Source organism: Larus michahellis, chromosome 1 (genome assembly GCF_964199755.1).
Source record: "Larus michahellis chromosome 1, bLarMic1.1, whole genome shotgun sequence".
Classification (NCBI taxonomy): domain Eukaryota; kingdom Metazoa; phylum Chordata; class Aves; order Charadriiformes; family Laridae; genus Larus; species Larus michahellis.
The window spans coordinates 17954627-17976894 of NC_133896.1; the positions used below are offsets into that span (position 1 = coordinate 17954627).

The following is a 22268-nucleotide window of genomic DNA, read 5'->3' on the forward strand; positions in this document are numbered from 1 at the left end:
GCCATAATTTAAATTCTCTTTGTCAAAACTATCTTTTCCTAGTCCTGAGTGTAGAAGGAAAGCTCAGCTGCATCACAGGATAGAAGGTTTAATAGAATAAGCTATATTCCAATTTGGTTGCATAGTTCCAGTCTTTGGCTTTAAATGCGTTACTGAAGAGTAAGTGGAGTTTTTGTCCTGGATGATTTAGTCATATGCGCCACATTTCTGATTATGACAGATCTGCATCTTTTCTTGTTTTATGCTTGGTGGGTTTTTTGGGGGGGTGGTTTTTTTTCCTCTTTACATGGGTTGTTTTTAGAGGTTGGTACCCATGTATGTGCATAGATTCTTATCTGGATCAACTTAAGAGAGGAAAAAAACCCAGTAAGGTGAAAGATGAGACAGAGTTCAATGGAGTATAGAGTTGAGAATGAGCAGTTGATGTTACTTGAAAGTAATAAAAGTAGTTTCCGAGTTGCAATTTATTTTCTGTTTTCTGCATGTACTATGCTTATCACATAGTTTGTAAATGGTGTGCTTGTCTGTACCAGTAACCAAAACTTGAAGCTTTAGCAAAATGATTATGTAAGGAAGTAATAAACTAATGGATAAGATCTCTTTCCTTTCAGCCAGGCAACCAGTGACACAAATAGATCAGACCTGGCAAAGTGTCCTTGTTCATAAATGCCGCACAAGGACTAGCGGAGCAGAATGGTGCACAGTTGGACATCACTTGCCTTTGAAGACTTGGGTCCTTCCTTGTTACTAATCCAACACTGGAGCTTATAATCATGTTCTGGGGTGGAGGAGAGATACATATATAATTTGTAAATGTGTTTAGTTAAGGCAAATAGTCTCTTTTTTATTCATAAACTATCCAAAATACGATTTTTCTAGTTTTTTTGCTATTACATACTTTGCCTTCACTTGTTCTGACTGATTCCTGCCTTTTTGGCTTTTAGAAGAATATAACTAGTTGATACTACTGCGTATGATTTAGTGCTTGCTAGCTTGGGGATTTACTTGACATTGAATCATGGGTGGAATTGAAACTTGTTGCAGATGTGTTAGGGCTGCAGGCAAATACCTAAGCTGGTGACTGCCCTGCTCGGAGGCTGAGCTCACTCCCCAGGGTGTGGAGAACGACTGGAGGCGACCTGAGAAATTGCTGTACATAACAAACAGCAGCAGTGTGAGAAACTGATAGAAGTTATAGATAGCACCCTACGGCATGCCTGCATTTCACAAGTAGTAAAGGGGGAATTGTGTGAGAAATGACCAAACAGTGCCGTTGCATGGAGGGGGGCGCTGGGGCCACTTTGGAAGGTGCAGTGTTACAAGACCAGCAGTGCCTAGGTAATCATTTCAGAGGTACCAAGTTTGGGTATAGCTGTAGCAAAACTGGCACCACTAAGGGAAGAAGTAATTGGAGGGGTTTGTTAATTTGTGCCAGAGAAAAGAAGGTAGAAGGGTGGTGAAAAAAGAAGATCAAGGGAAAAAGGGTAAGGTATGCGACCAGGTGCTGTCTGGGGGTACCTGTTGGGCAGTTTGTGCTTGATCATTGCTGCTGGAGTCTGACAATAGACTAAACCTGTTAAGACAATAAAATACTATTGAAGTAGCCAAACCTGCTTCAGCTGCCAGGAGGACTTAGGGGAGGAGGGTTTTCTTTGCTGGCAAGGGGGCACCTCAGTGGGTGGATCAAGAATCCTGTTATCACTAGTTTAGTGCCTCTTCCAGGCTGTTTGTGGAGCCACCACTCCGTAACAGGATGGGTATCAAAATACCTGATTTATGGTGCCTCTGGTCATTCACTGCCAATACTGTTAGACTGAGTAGTAGTTCTTGCTTTTGGCAGTCATTGGGAACTTGTAATATTAGAATTGTATCTTATCTGCTTTTGTAGACTAGAAAATTGGACTAGTAAAATAGACTAGTAACTAGAAAATAGACTAGTAAATCAGAGTAATGGTTCAGTCTTCTGCTTGCTGTGGGCAAAATGCTAAAGATGCTATGAGCTAAAATGGTATGGATTTACAAAATTGCTTTTTAGTTGCAACACTGTTCTTGATCTCAGACATCTATTACAAAGCTGTTTGTTCTTTAGAATGCAAAGATTTTGTTTTAACTTGAACTTCTTGGATAAACGTCTGTTTAAGGCCAAATATCAAGATATTCTAAAGATGATCACTTAATACCACCGTAACATAACAATTTATCGCTTCGGGAATTTCTGTGTCCTTCCTTCTGCTGCTGACCATCTCCCCTCTTCCCATCCTGAAAAACTAGTCCCTCAAAGCTATTGCTATAAAGAACCAATCCCCGAGAGCCAAGAAGCCCATTCCAAATAGCAATGTACTCAGACATTTGTTATGTTTTGAAGTAGCAGGCAGTTTTTCATCTTTTCTTGGTGTAAAAAAAAAAAAAAAAAAAATTAAAAAAAAATTCCTATTTCTTGGTTTTTACTTCAGTAGTGTCCATCTGCGCTTCTTTTAAATGCTCCTTAATGAAGGCTGTTCCTGTCCAGCTGTGTTCTGTACCCCAGCCTTGCCGTGTGTCATGGCAGAGGTGTTTGCATGGGTTTTTTTTGTGTCATAGGTATTCTTGGGTTTTCTTCAGAATCCATTAGTGTATTTTTTCCGTTGTTTGTGGCATTCCATAGCTCTCTTACTTTAGAAATGCTTTTTGGTTGCTGTCCTCAGTGTATGAGCAGCCTATCTCTCTGCTGTTGCACTTAATGCACCTCTGTGCCCAAGCCTCGTCTTTTATTGGGAATGGACAATCCTGGGTGCCATTTCCTATTTAGTGTCAGTGAAATTCAGGAGTCACTTACATAATGTCAGAGAATTTTAGTTGCTTGCTACCTCTCTTCCCCATTGAATCCCCTGTGTTTGCAGTGACAGCATACTCATGATGAAGTATATTTATTGTGCCAACCTGTGATAACGTAGTTCAATTTAAACCTCATGCTCTCTCTTAATCAGTGTTTAAAGTCTTGGTGTGGTTTAACCCCAGCTGACAACGAAGCACCACGCGACTGCTCGCTCACTCCCCTCCCAGGTGGGGTGGAAAAGAGAATCATAAAAGAGAAAATCAGTTGGGTTGAGATAAAGACAGTTTAGTAAGTAAAACAAAAGCTGCGCACACAAGCAAAGCAAAGCAAAACAAGGAATTCATTTGTCACTTCCCACCGGCAGGCAGGTGTTCAGCCGTCCCCCAGAAAGAAAGGCTCCATCATGTATAACAGTAACTTGGGAAGACAGACACTGTAACTCTGAATGTCCCCCTCTTCCTCCTGCTTCCCCCAGCTTTTACTGCTGACCATGATGTCACATGGTTTGGAATATCCCTTTGGTCAGTTAGGGTCAGCTGTCCCAGCTGTGTCCCCTCTCAACCTCTTGTGCACCCCCAGCCTACTTGCTGGTGGGGTGATGTGAGAGGCAGAATAAGGGAGGAATTTATTGGGATACCACCAGATTTCTTGGAGTTACGTGTACAAGCGTGCTTTTGTGCTTCCTCCACCCATGCATATTTAGTGTGCAGAAGTATTGTGAGCTTCCTAATATTTTTTGAAAGCACAGAATCATAAAATCGTCTAGGTTGGAAGGGACCTTTAAGATCATGAAGTCCAACCATCAACCTAACACTGGCAAAACCACCACTAAACCATGTCCCTAAGCACCACATCTGCCTGTCTTTTAAATACCTCCAGGGATGGTGATTCCACCACTTCTTGGGGCAGCCCATTCCAATGTTTAATAAACCTTTTGGTGAAGAAATTTTTCCTAATACCCCTCCTAAAGCTCCCCTGGTGTAAGTTGAGACCGCTTCCTCTTTTCCTGTTGCTTTTGTTTTTTTTAAAGTACAGTTCTGTTTTAAAGGTCGTACCATTTTTTGGTTAATAATTTAAGGTTTTCTTAACTATACAGTGGATTCTATGGACGAGCAATGAAGACAGGTGTGGAACTTCGGTTGATGATTTGGGGAAAGGTACAGCTGAAATATATAGGGATGAGGGCTAAAAAAGGAGGGAAATAAGGAAAAAGGAAGTCTAGAGATAAAGGTAAAATGGATACATGGGATTCAGGAGTGATCTGTAAATAGGAAGTAGAGGTTAGGAAATTAGTGTTAAAAGAGATGAAGGTTTTCTTTTGGTTTTGTAGTCATGCTATTATCAAGGAACCTTGGTATAAGAGCGAACTTCGTCATTGTTACTACTACTTTGTGTGTACCTCTGTAGATGCTCCTTCTGAGGTACCTCTGTGCCTATAGAAGGGGAAGTAAAAAGAGTTTGGTGCTTTGCTGTATCTAGATCTTCTCTGAACCTCTCAGTTTGGTTTGGAGTTTGGACCGTAAAATGAACTTAAATTTGTTTCTGCCTGATACTGTATGTTTTTATTTCCATATTTAAGAGCAGGCAATGATCTGCATATGCCAATTAATAACAAGGGAGGGGAAGAACTGGCATTACAATTTTTGTGTGAAGAATTCTTGCTGTAAATGATCAGCATGTTGGATAGGGATGGACTGTAAATAAGAAGGAAAATAAAATGTAATCAGTTATAGTATATTTAATCTTACTGTTGTTGTAGACATGGATAGGCTGCAAGTACAAGGAAATACAAGACTGAGGAATCTTTTGTTTGCTGGAAATCAAATAAGTCACTTCATATTTGGTGTGTTCTTATACTTTTTCCTTTAGTATTTGGCATTCTATTCTTTGGATTGCCCAAGGTATATGACTGAATTTGTCTTTGCTCATGCTCAATATAATCTTCCTAAATGGTTAGGTATTATACTGTCTTGGTACACTGATGCAGTTAGATATGTCTAAATATAGTTTGTACTGACAAACTTTTATGTACTCTTGCTTTAACAAGGTGTCACCTTCACATCCTTGTATTTCTTCTTCTACAGGAAAGATATAAATTAGTTCATTTAAAAGGAAAACTACAGAACAAACCACGTCTTTAAGTCAAAAACATATTAGGAAATATATTTTTTTCATTTTTTTTCCCCTATGTCAGGGCATTTTCACTTTTTCAGGGGGTTGAAGTGTTGTAGAAAAGAAAAGATTCTATTAAGGAAACTTATTGTTGTCAAATACAATAGTATTTTAAAGCTTATAGACGAAAGACAGTTTCGTTGGTGTTATATGAAAGTCATCCTTTTTCTTTAGACTAGATTCAAGACTTGATAGACGCAGTCACTTTGATATGATGGCCTTTTAGCATCTTGCTTCTTAATATCTGCTCTTTTTCTCTTCTTTTCTGAGTTTCTGCTGTGTTTTGATCCTAGTGCAGCATCTGGTCACTGTTTTGCTTGGATTTTGGTGATGTAGCCTCACTGTTCTCAGTGAGATCCCTGTGCAGCCGCTGGTGTGTTGGCTGAGCCTGCTGCCCAAAGTGAGAGGGGAAACACAGAATCATAGAATCTTCATGGTTGGAAAGGACCTTTGAGATCATTGAGTCCAACCACACACATGAAAAATCCCCTACAATCTCTGCCACTAGAGCATGCCCTGAAGTGCCAAATCTACGTGTTTCTTAAAGATGGTGACTCAACCACCTCCCTGGGCAGGCTGTTCCAGTGCCTGACCACTCTTTCAGTAAAGTAATTCGTCCTAATATCTAATCTAAACCTCCCCTGCCCCAGCTTCAGACCATTTCCTCTGGTCCTGTCATTATTCACTTGGGAGAAGAGGTCAACACCCACCTCTCTACAACCTCCTTTCAGGACTCAACAATATCACTTGTTGAGTGTGTATGTCCAGTCCTGTAAGGTTTTTCTTACTTGAACAGTTGTTGGTAAGCCCATGTTGGTTTGGAAAAAGAGCTACAAGTAAATATCTCATAAAACCATTGTTTTTTAGGACACTGTTAAGCATCTTTTGTCTTTACATTTTTCATAATTTTTTTTATAACTTTTTTCACATGATAGACAGTTGTCACAAAAAAATGTGTGAAGTCCCACAGATTGGTTTAGCTGGGTATGGTATCTAACAAGCAGCTTTCAAGAGAAAGGAGTACAACATGAAGAATGAGAATATGGCATGGGATTAAATTCCAGCATTTAGACATAAAGTATCATTCTGTTTCTGTAACTGCGAATCTCATTTTTAATTAGGATCTGCGTAAGCATATTGTACGATAGGTCTGAGTATCTCTTGCATGTTAATATAAGGCACGTATCCTAAAAAGTAATGCTGAGAAATACTCCAGAGTTACCTTATCACACTCAGTACCTATTATCATAGGTATTCCTATGGATAGTAATTAGCCGGTATCCTATTAATTTCTTAGAATTGCCATATAATTATGATTTCATTGGAATATAATAAGACAGGATCATTGTTGTAAACAACTTTGTGCTAATTTGAATATATATGTGTGTATTAATTCATAATAGTTTCATTAGTTCTCATGAAATACTTCTCTTTTAACAGAAGAATTACGGAAATTGAGCTGGTCTGGCATTCCCAAACGGGTTCGTCCAGTTGCATGGAAGCTTCTTTCAGTAAGTTGTATTTTTTTTTTTTTCTTCTTCCTTTGCATTTAGTAGTAATAGTTTTTTCAAGCATTGCAAATAATTTTGCTGGAGTTGTAATCCATCAGTGATATTTGAAAATATTGTGTCTTGTTGCTGAATTGTGATGAAACTTCTGTTCTTTTGCTCAATTTCAAGATTAATTTGTCAAACCGAAAGGAGGGGAATGAGAAGTAGTAGTAAATCATGTCAGCTGTATATCTGTATTTTTCAGCCTGGCTTTCTATGAAAGAAAGGCTTATGTGATAACAGTGGCCTCTTTCAACCGATTTTGATGGAATGGTGGAGAGTTCAAAGCCAAGTGCATTCTTACAGTTTTCTGGAAAATAGGCACACAGAAGAGGAAACGAAGCCTACCGGTGTCTTACGAAAGTCCTCATTCTGACTTCACATTAAAGTAACTACAAGAAAGGATTAGCACTGTACTGAAGAAAAGCTGTGATAGGATCTTATGGGTTTTTTTGCTGATTTTTCTGTAGTGGTTTAAGACTAGCAAATCCGAACTGCTGTGGTCAGTTACCTTGTGGCATTAGCTCTCCCGATGTCAGACCTGTGAGTCAGTTCAGGGAGACAAGCTAATTAAAAAGCTAATCGCTTTTTTGTAGTGTGAGTTTTTGGCTGGCTGAGCTCCCTGAACTTTGCCCGGTGGTTAGAGGATTTTGCAAGGGCAGTAGCTTGGGAGTAGGTTGACTGAAATACCACGGAACAGCACACGGAGGTGCTTCAGTCGGGCATCAGAGACAAGCTTGTGGGAATCTGGGATTCACTGGGTTTGGTGTTACAGAACTGGAGTTTTTTATTCTCTGTTTGCAGTATGTTTAAAAAGGTTCTTCTGCAAAAATACAGTGTATTCCTTGTAGGAGTATTTTTCATGTCAGTCTTTTCAACTATAGTGCTTGCAATGGCAAACAGTTGTGCATTTTAGCTGTTGTTTGTCTGCCTGTGGTTGCTAGAAGAACTTGTGAAGATGTTTGTATTAAAAAGAAGCAAAAATCTCATTCTGTCTACTCTCCAGAGGCTGTGAAAGACACTTTATCAGCAAATCTTCATGCATTTAAGAACTGTTTAAAATTCTGAGTTATACACACAACAGTTTAACACTATTGAATTTTTCAGAGAGTAGACTTAAATAGCTTTGCTTTTTATAGAATAATTCAGCGGGGAATGCGAAGTATTTACTTCAGACTGAGACTGATTTCCAGTGACTGAAAGAGTGTCTCTTGCTGATGAGTTGTACTAAATTTGCAGCTTAGTTCCTTCTAATGCTAAATGCAGATGCAGCTTCTTAATGGTGGATATTCAAATATCCTACTGTAATTGAAATGAAATGCAGTGTACAGTTTATTTTAGTTCTGTTCCCAAAGTTGTTGTCTGAAATTTTGGTAGTGAAAAGAGCATTTTTTTATTTTTTTTTTTTCTCTTGAAGTTCAGGATGCCTGTTTTAAAACACTCAGAGTTAAAAAAAAAAAAAGTCTAACTCAAAATTGCCTGTAAAACACAGTGAGCTAAAGCATAAGGATAGGTTAAGCTCTGAATCAGAGGACTGACAGGTCTAGAGAATTGGAATTATGTGAAAGTTAACTGCAGTCACTTTTTTACTTTCACATAAGAGCGTGGACTTCCTGTGAGCTTCAGCTTCCTACCATAAGTTGATTTTAGTTTATTCCTGAGATTCCCAGTCTAGAGAAATTCCTAAGTGTAGAGTTCTCTTGTTCTGTTGTTACAACCACTCCAGTTCAGGATCCATTCCAGTTCAATTCTTATCTTTGGCTGTCTTGCCATACCTCCGCAAAGAAACTCTCTTCAGGTTATTTTGCTTTTCCTTTAAGAATTAAGTGGATTTTTTTTTTTATTTTTTGAGTAAGAGACTTCCAAAATTGTGGTGTGTTGATTTTTTTTTTTTCTTGATTTTCTTTTTCCTTCTGTCACTAAATAGCAATATTTTGAAAGTTCTCAGCTTTTCTCATGTAATTCTTATGATGATTTCTTATCTACTAAGTGGTCCTCAATTAACGCATTTTGGAAACCCAAAGACAAGTCATTTGATAAACATTGTTTTTCTATGCTATAAGGCTGCAGCTTGTTTCATCTTCTTTCTGAAGTGGTGAAGAAGTAGTGCTTTGAGTGTTTGTGGTCATAAACTCCATGATGCTTTTTTCTAATTGTAATTAATTTTTAAGTCACATTAGTTGTTAAAACATGTTACCTGCTGCTAATGCATGTCCCAGGTAAGAGGGTGCGATGTGATAGGTCTTTCGTGCTATAAGGTGCACTGGGAGCTATTGGCGAAATAAATGTACAAAAGCAAAACTGTTTTCGTTAAAGATCAGTTGCAAAACCAAAGAAGATGAGCAAACCAAAGCATAATTTAGAGCTAAATTAAGCCTGGATATATTTGTTTTGGAATTATTCAGAAGTCTTACTTAAAAAGCGCAAACTTATTTGGGGAACTGAGTACAGTTGGTAGTATCCGAGGCAGAAGGTGATTGTGTTGTTTGTAAAATCAGCGTTGAAGCTGGAATTTTTAAAATATGATTTAAAAAATCGAACAGTTGAGATAGTTATTACATAGGCAGTAGGTTAATAATGTTAACAGGTGTTTGATGAATACAGTTCTTCAAAGGGAAAGCCTATGAAAAATCAATATAATCAGGGATTGTTGGTGTTACGCATGTTTACTTGTAACAGTATATAAAAAAAAAACCATGATTTATTTTAAAAATATAGCAAAAAGGGTAGGTATACTGTACCTAAACAGCAAGCAGAACTATTCAGACTCACTTCTCTTTTGAATAACAGAATTAAAGATATGGTTGCAAAAGCCTTTGGAGGAAATTAATGAATAAAAGGATTAAACTCTCCACCAATTTATTCCCTGATGATACGTTCAAGCCTTTCCAACTTTTAAAAATAAAACCTAATTTGTAAAGTGAACAGGAAACAAGACACGTCCAATTGAAAGATTACTTCAGTCTTTGAAACTGAATAATGGCAAAAAGACTTGCTGAGAAAATACTGGTATCCTTCAAACATTCACATTTGATCTCACAAATGAATTCTTTTCTAATGGAACTAAGATATCCTACAGGAAAAAAACCCAACTGTTGAGAATAAATGGAGGCAAAATTCAATATTTAACTTAATACAAAGCACTGGGACAGGATATTAAATGTCAGACTGAGTCTCAAGGCAAAAGTTAAGCTGGTGCAATTTGAAGTACCTGGAATCAGACGCAAGTCAGTACATTTTAAAAGATACAGTTTTGCTGAAGCAAGTACCTCTTAAGGTAGCTGGAACGTAATGTGGTTTGTACTTATTCTGTTGTCTTAAACTAAGACATTAAAATACATGGGAATAACATTTAAAATGGTTTTAATATAGAGATATGTTCAAAAATCTATTGATGTTTAGTATTTTTTATTTTTCCCTACATGTTGAGCAAAATGGACATTATAGAAATGGGATGCGATGTTGGATTGTTGCAGGAGAGTAATGGAACCTATATACCTATTTTTAGTGTGTTTAATTTTATTGTATATTTAGCAATTTTAGCATGTCAAGTTTACTCATTCCGTTTTTGCTTTTAGTGTTTAGGACTGAATAAGAAAGTTGTTTTTGTAGTTAAATGCACAGCATTTTATTAGTTACTTGCTGTGGCTATGGCTCACTGTATAAGTGCAAATATATGCTGCACTCCTAGAATAGTTTGGTTTTTTTCATGTTACGAGGATCTTTTTTTTTTTTTTTTTTTAAGGAAACTTAAATCTGACATAAGTTTGATTTCTCTGTTTTACTAATTACCATTAGTATGGCGATAGCTGTTATTGTGTAAGGAGAGCTTTTGTAATATTGTCAAGAAATATTTTAATTTGACTTGACTAGTGAGTAATACATTTACTAGTTTTTTCTTATATTGTCCTGTATGTCCAGTCTCTTTCAAAGCCATCTATCTTTAGAATTATTCTTTTGCAAAGTATTTTTCCAGGACTGCCATGTATGTAAAATATGAACTAGCTTTCTTTTTTGCAGTGTTACGGGATGTTGGTGTTGATTATTTGAAATCAAGCTGCTTACAAAACAATGTTAACTATTTCTGAATGTTCAGGAAACTTTTTGGTAGCCAGTTACATGAATAATGATCTTTCTAATAAGTGAACTTTTATATAAACTGAACATTTAGTAACTTTCATCACATCTCCTGTTGTAAAATGCTGAAATAGTAACCCGAGCTTGTTTTTTAAATGGGAAGTAGGCTGAGATGCCAGAAATGGGGATCAAACTGGACAAAAGAAAACGAGAATGGAATTGGTTTTTTGGAGGGGAAGATTGGGATTTTCACATATATATGAATGAGTTCAGTGAAGATCCATTCAGATGTATTTTGTACTTAAGGCAACAATGTATAATCCTGCATATATGAAACATGACTTCCTTAGTGTGTCCGTACCTTATGGAAAATAAGACACTACTTATAAATTCCTTTTGGGAAACAACTAAGGAAATGCCTAGCTAGTGTTCTTACATCTAAGAGCCCAGTCACTGGTGCTGTTGAGTCTTTTTCTGTGATGAAACTTTTAATCATCTGTTGAGGTGAAATGAAAACTTGAAAATATTTATTTTTTCCTCATCTGAAACAGTGAAATAAAGGAGCTAGACTGTTTTTAAAGCTTTTGAATTAATACTCCGTTGTATTACAAGTTTAACCGTAATTTAAACACATTTCCTAATGTATATCATTCCTACTTGAAGGCAACCGAGATAATGTGCTTTTTCTTTAAAAATTTAATAAAATTGCTCTGATAATGGCCACATAGGAATGCAGAAATTAATTAACTTGTACAACATTACATTTATCTGAGCTTATTTGATCTGTTCACTTTGGGAGGCAATCGTCATCTTAGAATTCTTGATGAGAAATGGCTTTTTAAAGGTGGAAAAGCTTGTAACCTTTTCTTAAAAAAAAAAGAAAGCTGATTTTAGTAAGTTGTTTGTATCTGAGCTTTTGTATCAGTTGGAATGCTTAGAAAAATGATTTACTGAAGAATTATTCAGATATTATTCAGATCCACGTAGGACTGCATGGCACTACATCAGTTTATTAGTTTTCCTGTCACATGGAATCAAATTCCAGTAGTGCTTTTCGTAAAGCAAAGGGTAATATCCTTTTAATTTCACTGTTTTTTTTTTTTTTCAGGGCTATCTTCCTGCAAATGTGGACCGAAGAGAAAGCACTTTAAAAAGAAAACGCAAAGAGTATTTCGCATTTGTTGAACAATACTATGATTCCAGAAATGATGAAAACCACCAAGATACCTACAGACAGGTAGAACACCTGTTGAAGTGACTTCTACCTATAAGACATCTGTTAAAGAAATTAAAGAGATTATTTTTCAAGTTTGCTACTACTTTTCTCTATTTCTTTAATATTATTTGATAGGCAGCTCTCTAATAATTTTTTTTGTACATTTCAGAAGCAAAAATATGAAATATTTTGGTCTGAAACTCAAAATAGTGAAATTTTTTTTGTCAGCCTTAGGCATGCCATGTGTCACTGATGTTTAGTGCTGCCGTGGTTTTTCATTTAAGAATAGTAGGCTTTTCAAATCTTTCATCTCCTGCACAGATCCTCCTTCAAATGATGAGGGTGGTACAGGCAAAGTATAACAGTGACTGTTTCTTACTGGGTCTGTATTTCTGCTTAAGAAGTTGAAAATGTGTATGGTATGCAATAAACAGGTGTGTCAAACTTTTTTGCCCACCCAGATAAGCAGATAACTTTTCTTCCAGCTTCATATTAAAGTGAATAGTTTGTATTGCTAAGTATAGACTAAGCAATCCTACTTTAGTCTGCCTTAGGACAGAAGAAGCCGAAATCTTTCTTTCAGCTTCAAGACTGATCTTTAGTACCAAGAAATATATATGATAGTGTCAATTGAACTAGACTTTACAGAAGCGTAGTATGTATTTACTCATAATTATCCTGAGGTAATGAGTGTTGTCAATATGACTGTAATGGCAAACAACCAAAATGTGATATACGGATCCTAAAACGTGAAACCGAAGTGTGTATATATATATTTTTGATTTTGCCTCATTGATAATTAACAATGACTTAAAGATCTGGCCGTATGTTTTGAGATACAGTAAATCAATGTTATTCCAAAAATAATGATACAATGGCAGTATAACTAATACTGTAAAACGATAGGATTGTTTTAACTATTGTTGTTTAAAAAGTGTGCTGTTAGTTCCCTTTACAGTATTCTTCTTTCTGTCTAATTAGATCCATATCGATATTCCACGCATGAGTCCTGAAGTTTTAAGACTTCAGCCCAAAGTAACAGAGGTAAGAATGATATCTAAAGAATTGGTTTTCTTTAGAAATCATTTTAGTAATGAATCTGATATCACAGCATTGGTTATTAGTTAATTTGACATCAGTTGCTATTTTGACTTTGGAACTAGCTTAAAAAAGTCCTAGAAATGAGAATATTTAAGTATAGGCTAAGAATAACAGTGTAAATATGAGTAGTAAAATGAAAGGCACGTCATTAATCTACTGCATCAAATCTGTCAGTTTTTTTCTTCAGTCTTGTGCCTTTGAGATTGTTTTCCTTTTTTGCTTTTTATATGTTTTGTTAATAATGTGTTTTTTGAAGTAATCCAGAGCGTAGTTCCCGTGGTTCTATGTATTTGTCAAAATCATTCAGGGTCTAGAAGTTCTTATCATAGTCTTCTACTTGGGAAATTCTCTTTTTGTGAATTTGTTGTGTGACTGGTTTCTGTTCCTTATTTGATTTTGCTTCTTTGTTAGCTTTATATGTTGACTACACTATTTAAATTCTTTTACTACCATAGTTACATATACATCAATTAATGATAAATATGTTAATCAAATTGCTCTATATTACTGGGTAATTGAATCCCACAGGGACTTTTCATTGTAAAGTGTATAGGTCATAAACAGTACAGATGGTGTGAATCATCCTCTTTCAACTATTTCTTATAATCGGTCAATTACTTCTCCTTTCTAGTGGTTCCAGTTAGACCTTCAAATGTACTTCCGTGTGGGTTCTGTTAGTACTGTTATAGAGCCACGCAGAACATCTTCTGATACTTCATTAGATGATTAATGCATCTGCATAAATTAAACGCAGAACTTTCCATTCTTGCAATTATTTGTTTAATGTAAATGCTCCTCCACAAGTACTGGAGAAATGGGTTTGAAGAAATAGCCTATTACAGCTTTTTGAAGGAAAATGGTACAAGAGTACTGCTTTCTATCTGCTTTCTGCACAGTGGTGTTTTACTTGGGCTTTTCTAAGGATGAATCAAAGAGTAAAGTAAGAAAAATAAAGGGACAAGAAAGGAACTGTTAAAGAGAAATGAATATGATCAGTGTCAGTGTTGTAGCTAGTAAATGAAATGGGAAGTGAATATTATTTCGTGGAAAAAAAGGATAGAGAAAGAAGAACGCTCAAATACTTCTAAGAAGAAAGAAATATTTGAACTGTATCGGCAGTAGTCTCTTAAATTAATCTAAAGATGTATTTGCATTCAACAGAAAGTGGTGGCTTTTTTGGCGTGGGTTTTTTTACTTCCTTGCATTTCATGATTGAACTTTTCTTAAGGTCTCAATGAAGATCATCCCTGTCTCAAAATAACATGACTTCGGTTCAGCTGTACAATGATTGTGGTTTTGTAGTTCTTAGTTTGAGTGAATATACCCCAAAATGATGTGGTTTTTTTTCCTTGTGTTTTATTGAAGGAGAAATTAGAAGCTGTTAACTTTTCTAGTGTAAGAGTCTATATATATTCCTGTTTTTAAAGGAAGATTGCAAAGTACAAATCATTTCTTCAAGAGTGACTGCTAGATAGGGTATTTATTTCTAAATTAGCTGAACAATTTTAAAACCAGCTTTAAAATAGAAATTCCAGGTAAACAACTTCTGGAGGATGTATTGAATGCCCTTTCTTTTAACCAAATCACTTGAATGAGAAGTCAAGTAGCTTAATAAAAATGATACTAAGAAAGATGGTCTTTGGAGAATATCTTGAAATAAAGTGATGAGATTGTAAGATAGAAATATAAACCTGTAGGATCTTGGACTAGTTTTGTCTTCTGTTTATTTGGTTATGTGTGAGACAAGATATATTTATATGACTGCTCTTAAGAGATGGTTAATACATTTCTTTAGACTAGATGCAGACTTGGTAATAGTTTGTAGGAAGACAGCTTTGTATTTACCATGGATATCTGCTTTTTTCCGTAATACAGTTAGAAACATTAGAGTAAACTTGTATTGATAATTAAAGAAGATATACATGGTCAAGGTTTTCCAACATTTGAAATGTGTATTTTTGTTTAGTACATTGGGGAAAGCATCCTATAATAAGACATAGAACAGAATTAATTACAGGATAGGTACAAACCCTTTTTGATTGCAGGATTAACTTGGAGCCAAAGAGTTCATTTGGGAATTTGGAGAGTATATTAATGTGAAAAAGATATTAGAGCAGTATTTTTTTACAAGCAGTCACAGTTGAAAGCTGAATTATAATTAATCTCAAAATGGCTGGTTTACTGAAAACGCTGTCAGTCAACTTCAGAACTCATAGATGCTCCCAGAATAAAACACTTCTCTTATTGCTTATGAGTAATTAAAATAAAAAGGAAATACTGTGTCTAGGTAACTTCTTGCTAAGTAAAATCTGATATGTCAATAGAACTTCAGTAGCAAATATTATTCAGTAAAGTTCGAGGACAGAACACAATTTCGGTTAATTTTGTGGGATCATTAATCATGTGAAATTATTTAGGTTTTTCCCTTTTAATTGTCTTTTGGCAGGTAACAACATTGCTCAAGCAGCATATACATTTCATGTGATTTACTGAGATTTTGTTTGCAAATATGTTTTTATTTATTTCTAGTTATTTGTTAAACTTGTCAAAAGGTATGTTTTTCTAATGCTTCCTTCGATATGTGCATCTTAAACACTGCATTAAAATAAACACATTTTAAATCCATACTTTTTAGACACTGTGATTGCTCTTGCAAGTAACATAGAATTACTCCTTAAATTAATTTAGTCTGTTGCATGGAGCCCAATATCCCTGCTTGCTGGTCATACTTACATTTCTTTAGTTTGAATGTTTAGGAAGTTGAGCCATGTTAACAATTGTAATTGAGCCACATAAAGTAGGTGGATATACTTCTCATCAATGTGATCAAGGCATTGTCCAGCTAGATTGCTACTGCTTGCTTTTTTAAAAAAACAAAAACCAAAAAAACCAACCCAAAACCACAACACAATAATCCCCTCCTCCCCATCCCCCCCCCCCCCCCCCCCCCCAAAAAAAAAAAATCCTTGTCCATACCCTATCCCATCCATCTTTCCTACCCCAACACCTTTTTCTTCACTAGTGAGTAGTAGGAAAAGGGGTGGAAAAATGATAGAAAGCTTGGAGGAATGAGATGTGACAGCTGATTAATGCTTAAAAAAAAAATAAAAGCGTAAATCAGAGGTGTATTTTAATAATATTCTTTTACTTGGGAGTGAGTGGTCTTGAGGTACAGAAGAATAAGGATGTGAAAAGGGCGGATAGCAGCAGTTTGTGGGATAAGAAGAAATTTGTGAAGTATTTGAGTTATAAAGAAGTGATAGAGATCTGATTTACTTTTTACTGATCCTGAACTTTACAGAGTTGCAGGATCTTCATGTGTTAGATGTTTTTAGAGCTCCGCTGATCTCCTGACTAGGTGTGTGGGCTACCGGGAGGGTGGGCTTGCATATGTCCTTGCCTTTGCTCTCTGGTCCAAGAGAGCCAGGCCCAGCTTGCTCGTGTCATTTTACAATGACTAGTGCAAATGGTGCTGGAAGGGTCATAACGACCAACTTCTCCCTTTCTGGGTTTTTGGAGCCCTACTATAGCACAGCCTAATCCCTTATCCTCACAGGGGATCCCTTCCTACTCCCAGGAGCGCAACGCAGACAGGGGCCTTGAGTTGCTCCCAGCGCTGATTCCCTTCTAGGGAGGGAGAGTTCTAGTTGCTGGTCCCAGGTGAGCAATCGTCACTTCCCCTTTCTTAAGGTGAGATGGTAAGAGCTATAAAGAAGAGAAGAGAATCGAGTGTGGGTCAAAGAGAAGCTTCAAAAGGTAGCATAGTGTGCAAGACTCATATTGTGGCTATTATGATGGGTTTGTGTACATATTTGTTTTTGATGCTGCAGAGTTCTGCAATAATGGTGGTGCTACTAGAAAGGACAACACTTAGAATGAGGTGAAGAGATTGTAGGCGACAGAGCTGAAAAAAATTCCTAGTCAAAAGACCAGAAACATAACACATATGTAAACCTCACAGTGTCTTCTGACTTCAACTTCCAGATGTTTACTATTCCAGGATTTTTGTTATTCTTGGTGGTCTCTGAGTCTGCTTCTGAAGGGCTTTTCATTAGAGATAATAAAGCTGTTTTAATTTCTCACCTGAACTTGGAATTTGGTTTTTGTAATAAAATGCTTCATTTTAGAAAAAGGTGTTTTGAGTCTGATGTGTGGAAATAGCTCATTATTATATGTTCCTTTTTAAATCAGTTTTAAGTGTTTATTTTTTGTGTGAGTTAGGTAGATCTGGGGAGAGGGGCAGGTTGTAGCGAAGACTTAAAGGTCTGTGAATAAATTAATAGTGGCCCTTAAAGAGGAGGAGAGAGGAGCTGTAGTTGAGTTTATTTTAAAGACTAATGGCTGTAAGCGTAGGTTTAATAAATTTGATAAGTGGATGTGGAGTAGTCTGTAATTTATTATCAATTTCTGCTCTATCTTTACCTGACTTTTGTTGAAATGGGTAGTACATGGCTGTGTATTTCCTGTCTAATCTTGCATTATATGGGAAAAGTCATTTCAAGGAAACAACACAATTTAAAAATAACTTATAAATTTTCCCCCACTTTGTTTCTCTAAGCAGGAAAAAAAAAAGCAGCAAATTCTCAAAAAGTAGCGAAACCCACAAGAAATTAGAAATCTGCATTTAAGTTAATGGATTCTTCTCTTTATGTATTTGAATGTAATTCTTATTGTTACCACGAATGAGAGAGAAATTCAAAGGAGAATAATTGATTGGTGTTGTGAGATGTAGTAGTTCATAGTAGAAAAGGAATTCCAGTTTCTGGTTTGAAAATCAAGAAGCGGGAAACTTTTGGGAAAGTGACCTTTTTAATGAGTCCTGTTTGAACACAGTGATGAGTGCTGTATAGAAGCTTAAATCAGGCTGCCTTTCAGGTATTCAGTGCTCATTTTTTTCAATTCAGAGCAGTAAATGAAACTTCATGAAAATGTGTAGGAAATTGAAAACACTATTTCACTGTGTATTTGTTGAATTTCTGATTAGATGCATTTGGGTTATTAAATCTGGTGTGCCAATCACTGAGTTGATCCTTCCTGCTCAATAATATTAAAAAAATGCAAACAAAAAACCCAATCAGAGCCCCCCCCGCCCCTACATCTTTGTTTTCATACCTGGATTTTAAAAATGGTTTGAAATCCGCAGGCATCTCAGTTTCCAATGCAAACTATGTATATTATCAGGTTCTGAGGAAAGGTTATTGGTACAATTTTGGGGGTTATTTGACTTGAGATATGCCTTCAGGTATGGCTTCATGAAAAGCACTATTTTTATAGTTTTTACAAGGAGTATTTTGATAGCTGTTACTTACTGAATTACTGATTGTTTTGGTTTGGTTTTGTTTGGTTTTTTTTGTTAGTTTCTCACTGCATATTTTGTAACTCCATCACACCAGGGGTGTTTTGTTTAGCCTAGTGCCTGACTGCATAACACTATTCTATATTCAGCAATTGCTCTTTGAATATTTTTTTTCTAGTCACCTCTCTGATACTTGTTTTCAAGGAAGTTATTTGTGTTTGCAGTATGTTAAATGTCCTTTATTTGAATTGAAACACAGAATGATAACACTGATAATACTGAAAAACTAATGTGACTGAAACTAGAAATGGCAACTGGCAGAAGCGGGGAGGACGGCTGTGAGCTACCCAACCTGGATAGATTTGCATTTTCCAATAATAGTAAAAATATGACATAAACCAACTGCAATTTCATAAAGGTATAATTTTGTAAAATGTGAAAGCAAGCTGTAAATGACAGAACTTAAGGTCTTTATACAATTGATAGACGATGAAACCCCACTGGCTATTGCTTGATGGGCAGAGGTTGGTGTTTTCTCAGTTTAATATGCAGCACATATTAAAAAACATGCGGTGACAGGACTAGCACCAAGAAGAATTTACAGCTAAAGGAAAAAAACCATCTTGGCTAATGAAAACAAGAGGCTTTTATGGAGAATTTGGTAAATGAATACCTCCCTTCTTGCCTAATCTTTGCCCCAAAACTGAGCAAAAACTGAATTGTAATTGCAGCTGTAATGGATCAGGCGTGAGCTCCATTAAGGCCTGTGTTTCAGTGCCCGCCAAAGCTTTTCATATTTATTGTTGTTGACTGTCTCTCTTGTTCTGTGGATTTTCAGCATGCCAGCTAAACAGAAAACGTGGAGATTAAGGAAAATTGAGTCTCAAAAAAGCCCGTGGGAGAAGGGGAGATGTTGGTGTTTGGGACTTGTTTTCAAAGCGAAAAGTGCAAATGTGTTTCAGCTTCAGGTAGCTCATGTGGAAGCCTGTGATGGGACTTTCAGCACCTGGATGCGAGTCATATATGCCTAGACCTTTCCTTACTTGTAAGAGGGCTTTTAAACTAAACAATATGATTTTACTTAAACCAGTGTTGGAATAGTTAACTTCTTAATCCAGCAAAAACTTGAAGTGAAATTGAATTGAAATATGCTTCATAAACTGAATTTCCTCTGCCTATTGCGTCCTTTCAGGGCAGGTCTTTTACGGGGTTTCTGGAAGCCTGGGCATTCATTGGCTTCTGGAGTTGCAGTAAACTGTGCAAGCTCCTTGGAGTCTGTTCTTAAGAGCGACGTAGTCCTTTGGTTTGAGCTCTTCTGCCTCTGCTCCGCTTACCTGCCTCTGCAGCCTGGCTTCTTGGGCAGCCCTTGCAGGGAAAGGGCAAAGCACACAGCAGCAGCTTTCACTCTGCTGCTTATATGCAGCATTTTAAAGACGTGTAGGATGTTCAGAAGCAAATAATTGAGAGGAAATATAGCTTGTCAGAGACCTAAATTGCATCAGAGAGATGTTCTGTGATTTCCCTGCTCTGTACTCTTTCCATGTTGTCCTTCCCATGATTTGATATGATGTGGCCTTAAGAGCTCTGGCAGATCCTAAGCAAGGTACAGTTTGCAGAATTGAGGGGGTGAGGTTATGTGATACGGCAGGCAGTTGCCTTATTTCTACGTTTCCTGATTTTTTTTCATATTTTTTTTTTTATTAATCCGTGTACATGCTTCTGAAGTCTAAAACCCCACACTGCAGTATTAGGCAAGCTTAACTATTACGGAATCTCTTTTTATGGACATGTTATTAAAAAATCTAAGCTATAAGAATTACTACTTTCTGTTACTTAGGAATAAATAGAATACTATATTGATGAAATACTTGTTTCAAAGAGGTGAAGAATCGTGGAAGGATGTTTTAATATTTCTGCCTCTTGAGAAAAGAGGAATTTTATATTATTGGAAAAGCTCCAGTGAATAAGTGCTACTTTGTTGTAACTGCTGTAACTGAATTATATACTAGATTGGTTTTATCATGTGCTAATACCCTGAAAATGCTTCTTTTTGAAGAACTGAAAAGCTTACTTAGCACGGGAAGTTAATTATGAATACCAGTCTTCATTTATGCTTTTGTATGCATATTTTTATACTAGTAACTTGATATTAAATTTATCCTTGTATAATTTTCAAGTTTAAAATGTGCTCCTCACTTGATAAATTATCTGATAGTCTCTTTAACTCTTTTTCAGATCTTTGAAAGAATTTTGTTTATCTGGGCAATACGTCATCCAGCCAGTGGATACGTTCAGGGCATAAACGATCTTGTTACTCCTTTTTTTGTAGTCTTCGTTTGTGAATATATAGGTAAGATTTGTCTTAATACTGAATTGTGAATTGGTACTGGTTTTGGAACAGTCTCTTCGTTTTAATCTGAGTAATGATTTGAATTAGCTAATCAAAGCATAATTTGATACATGATTTTTATAATACATTTTTGTAATTATAAATCTGTATAGTTCTATTTAAATATATACTGAGAAGCAATCAGACTTTAAGTAGTCAGTGGAGTTCAGGAATCTTTCAGGTTGATTCCAAAGAACCTACCCCCCAACAAAAACCAACCAAACAAAACCCTCTGTGGAAGTTGTAGGCAGGGTTCTCGTTTGTCAGATCTGAAAGCAGGAGAAAGAAGCACGATCTAGCATTTGCTTCGTCTTGATTTCTAGTTAAGAAGTGTTCACCACTCCTGATGCTCTTTTTTTTCTTCACAGGTGCTTTTATTCTCCCTTTCTCTCTCTCTGTCTCTCTTCTAATTCATGGTTTTTGTGAAAACTCTAAATTGTACATATGAAATGAGCAGGTGTTTAAAAAACCAAAGCCAGCCAAGAACCACCACCCCCCCTACCCCCCACAAAAAAAAACCAAGAAAGAAAAAGCCATGAAAGAAAAAGGCCTTTTAAATGAGTGGTGGGGAAATTAAAGTAGAGGGAACCTATTAAACTGGATCTGTGACTGAAAGAATGTCAGTCTGAAAATTAAGGCAGCAGTAATCAAATTTATCTGGTAAAGAGCTCTGCTTTCCTGGGGCTCACAACATTACTAACAAAAGTAGCGTAAACAGCTGTATTTCTGTTGCCTTTGTGGCCTTATATAAGAATATATTTTTGAAAATTTTTTTTGGCAAACTCTGATATTGGTTAAATGCTCATCTTTTACTAGTATATCATTCATATCTTAAATTTATATGTTAGTCTTTATAAACATTGAGAGTATGGCTTATCCTTAACAATAATTCATTAATAATTTGGATATAACTATGGATATAAAAAGTAAGGTTAAACAGAAAAAACCAACAGTCTTAATATGGCTTGAATTAAAACTGTTTTACGTCTGTTTCTACTTGTCGTACACACGTATGTGTGTTGTACACACACATATAATGAAAATACACAGCGCTTATATGTCAACTTGAGCAACATATCGTCTGGCTACTTCAGTGAGGCTGTGTATAGTGGATCCTTCCTGTCTTCTCTATGCGAGATACCCATTGGTGTCTTAATCCAGATTGATTAGATTTAATGAAGGACAGATTATCCTTGAGTGGATGATAGACTATCCATCTACTCATTTGCATGGCAACACCTCTCTTGCTTTGTTCATTTCTTGTTTCATAGGGGGACATTTCATTGCTAAGCAACTAATGAGAACTACTGCTGCTTTCTCCCTAATCATCTCTTAAATAGGGTAGAGGCCTACTCCTGAGAGTACTTGCAGTTTCTGCCTTTTACTCCCTCATTTGACAGATAATGAAAATGTTCTTAATGATCCTAGAACAGTAGGGTCTCTAGTAGACTTTAGGGTTGTTAATTGAAATAAGAAGTTCAAATGAGATGTGATTAGAGAATTGATATTCCATGTTAAATAGACCGTTTAATTAATATGGTAAATAAGTTTGTCTTTACTACCAACTTACATTTGGAGACCCTGGTGATTGTTAATGTATTTGCCAGTTTGTCAGTATTTTCGTATTGGAGAGCATTGCTCTTCCAGTAAGT

At 36.2% G+C, this 22268-nt stretch overlaps 1 protein-coding gene across 2 annotated transcripts in view; it reads left to right on the top strand.

The window, feature by feature from the left end:
- Nucleotides 1-22268, top strand: part of TBC1D22A (TBC1 domain family member 22A) — a 181851-nt gene that overhangs the window by 23000 nt on the left and 136583 nt on the right. For both annotated transcript variants that reach the window (XM_074586261.1, XM_074586357.1), the window contains exons 5-8: nt 6428-6498; nt 11723-11851; nt 12812-12874; nt 20463-20577. In XM_074586261.1, coding sequence (XP_074442362.1) covers nt 6428-6498; nt 11723-11851; nt 12812-12874; nt 20463-20577 — 378 coding nt within the window. The remainder of the gene's footprint in view (nt 1-6427; nt 6499-11722; nt 11852-12811; nt 12875-20462; nt 20578-22268) is intronic.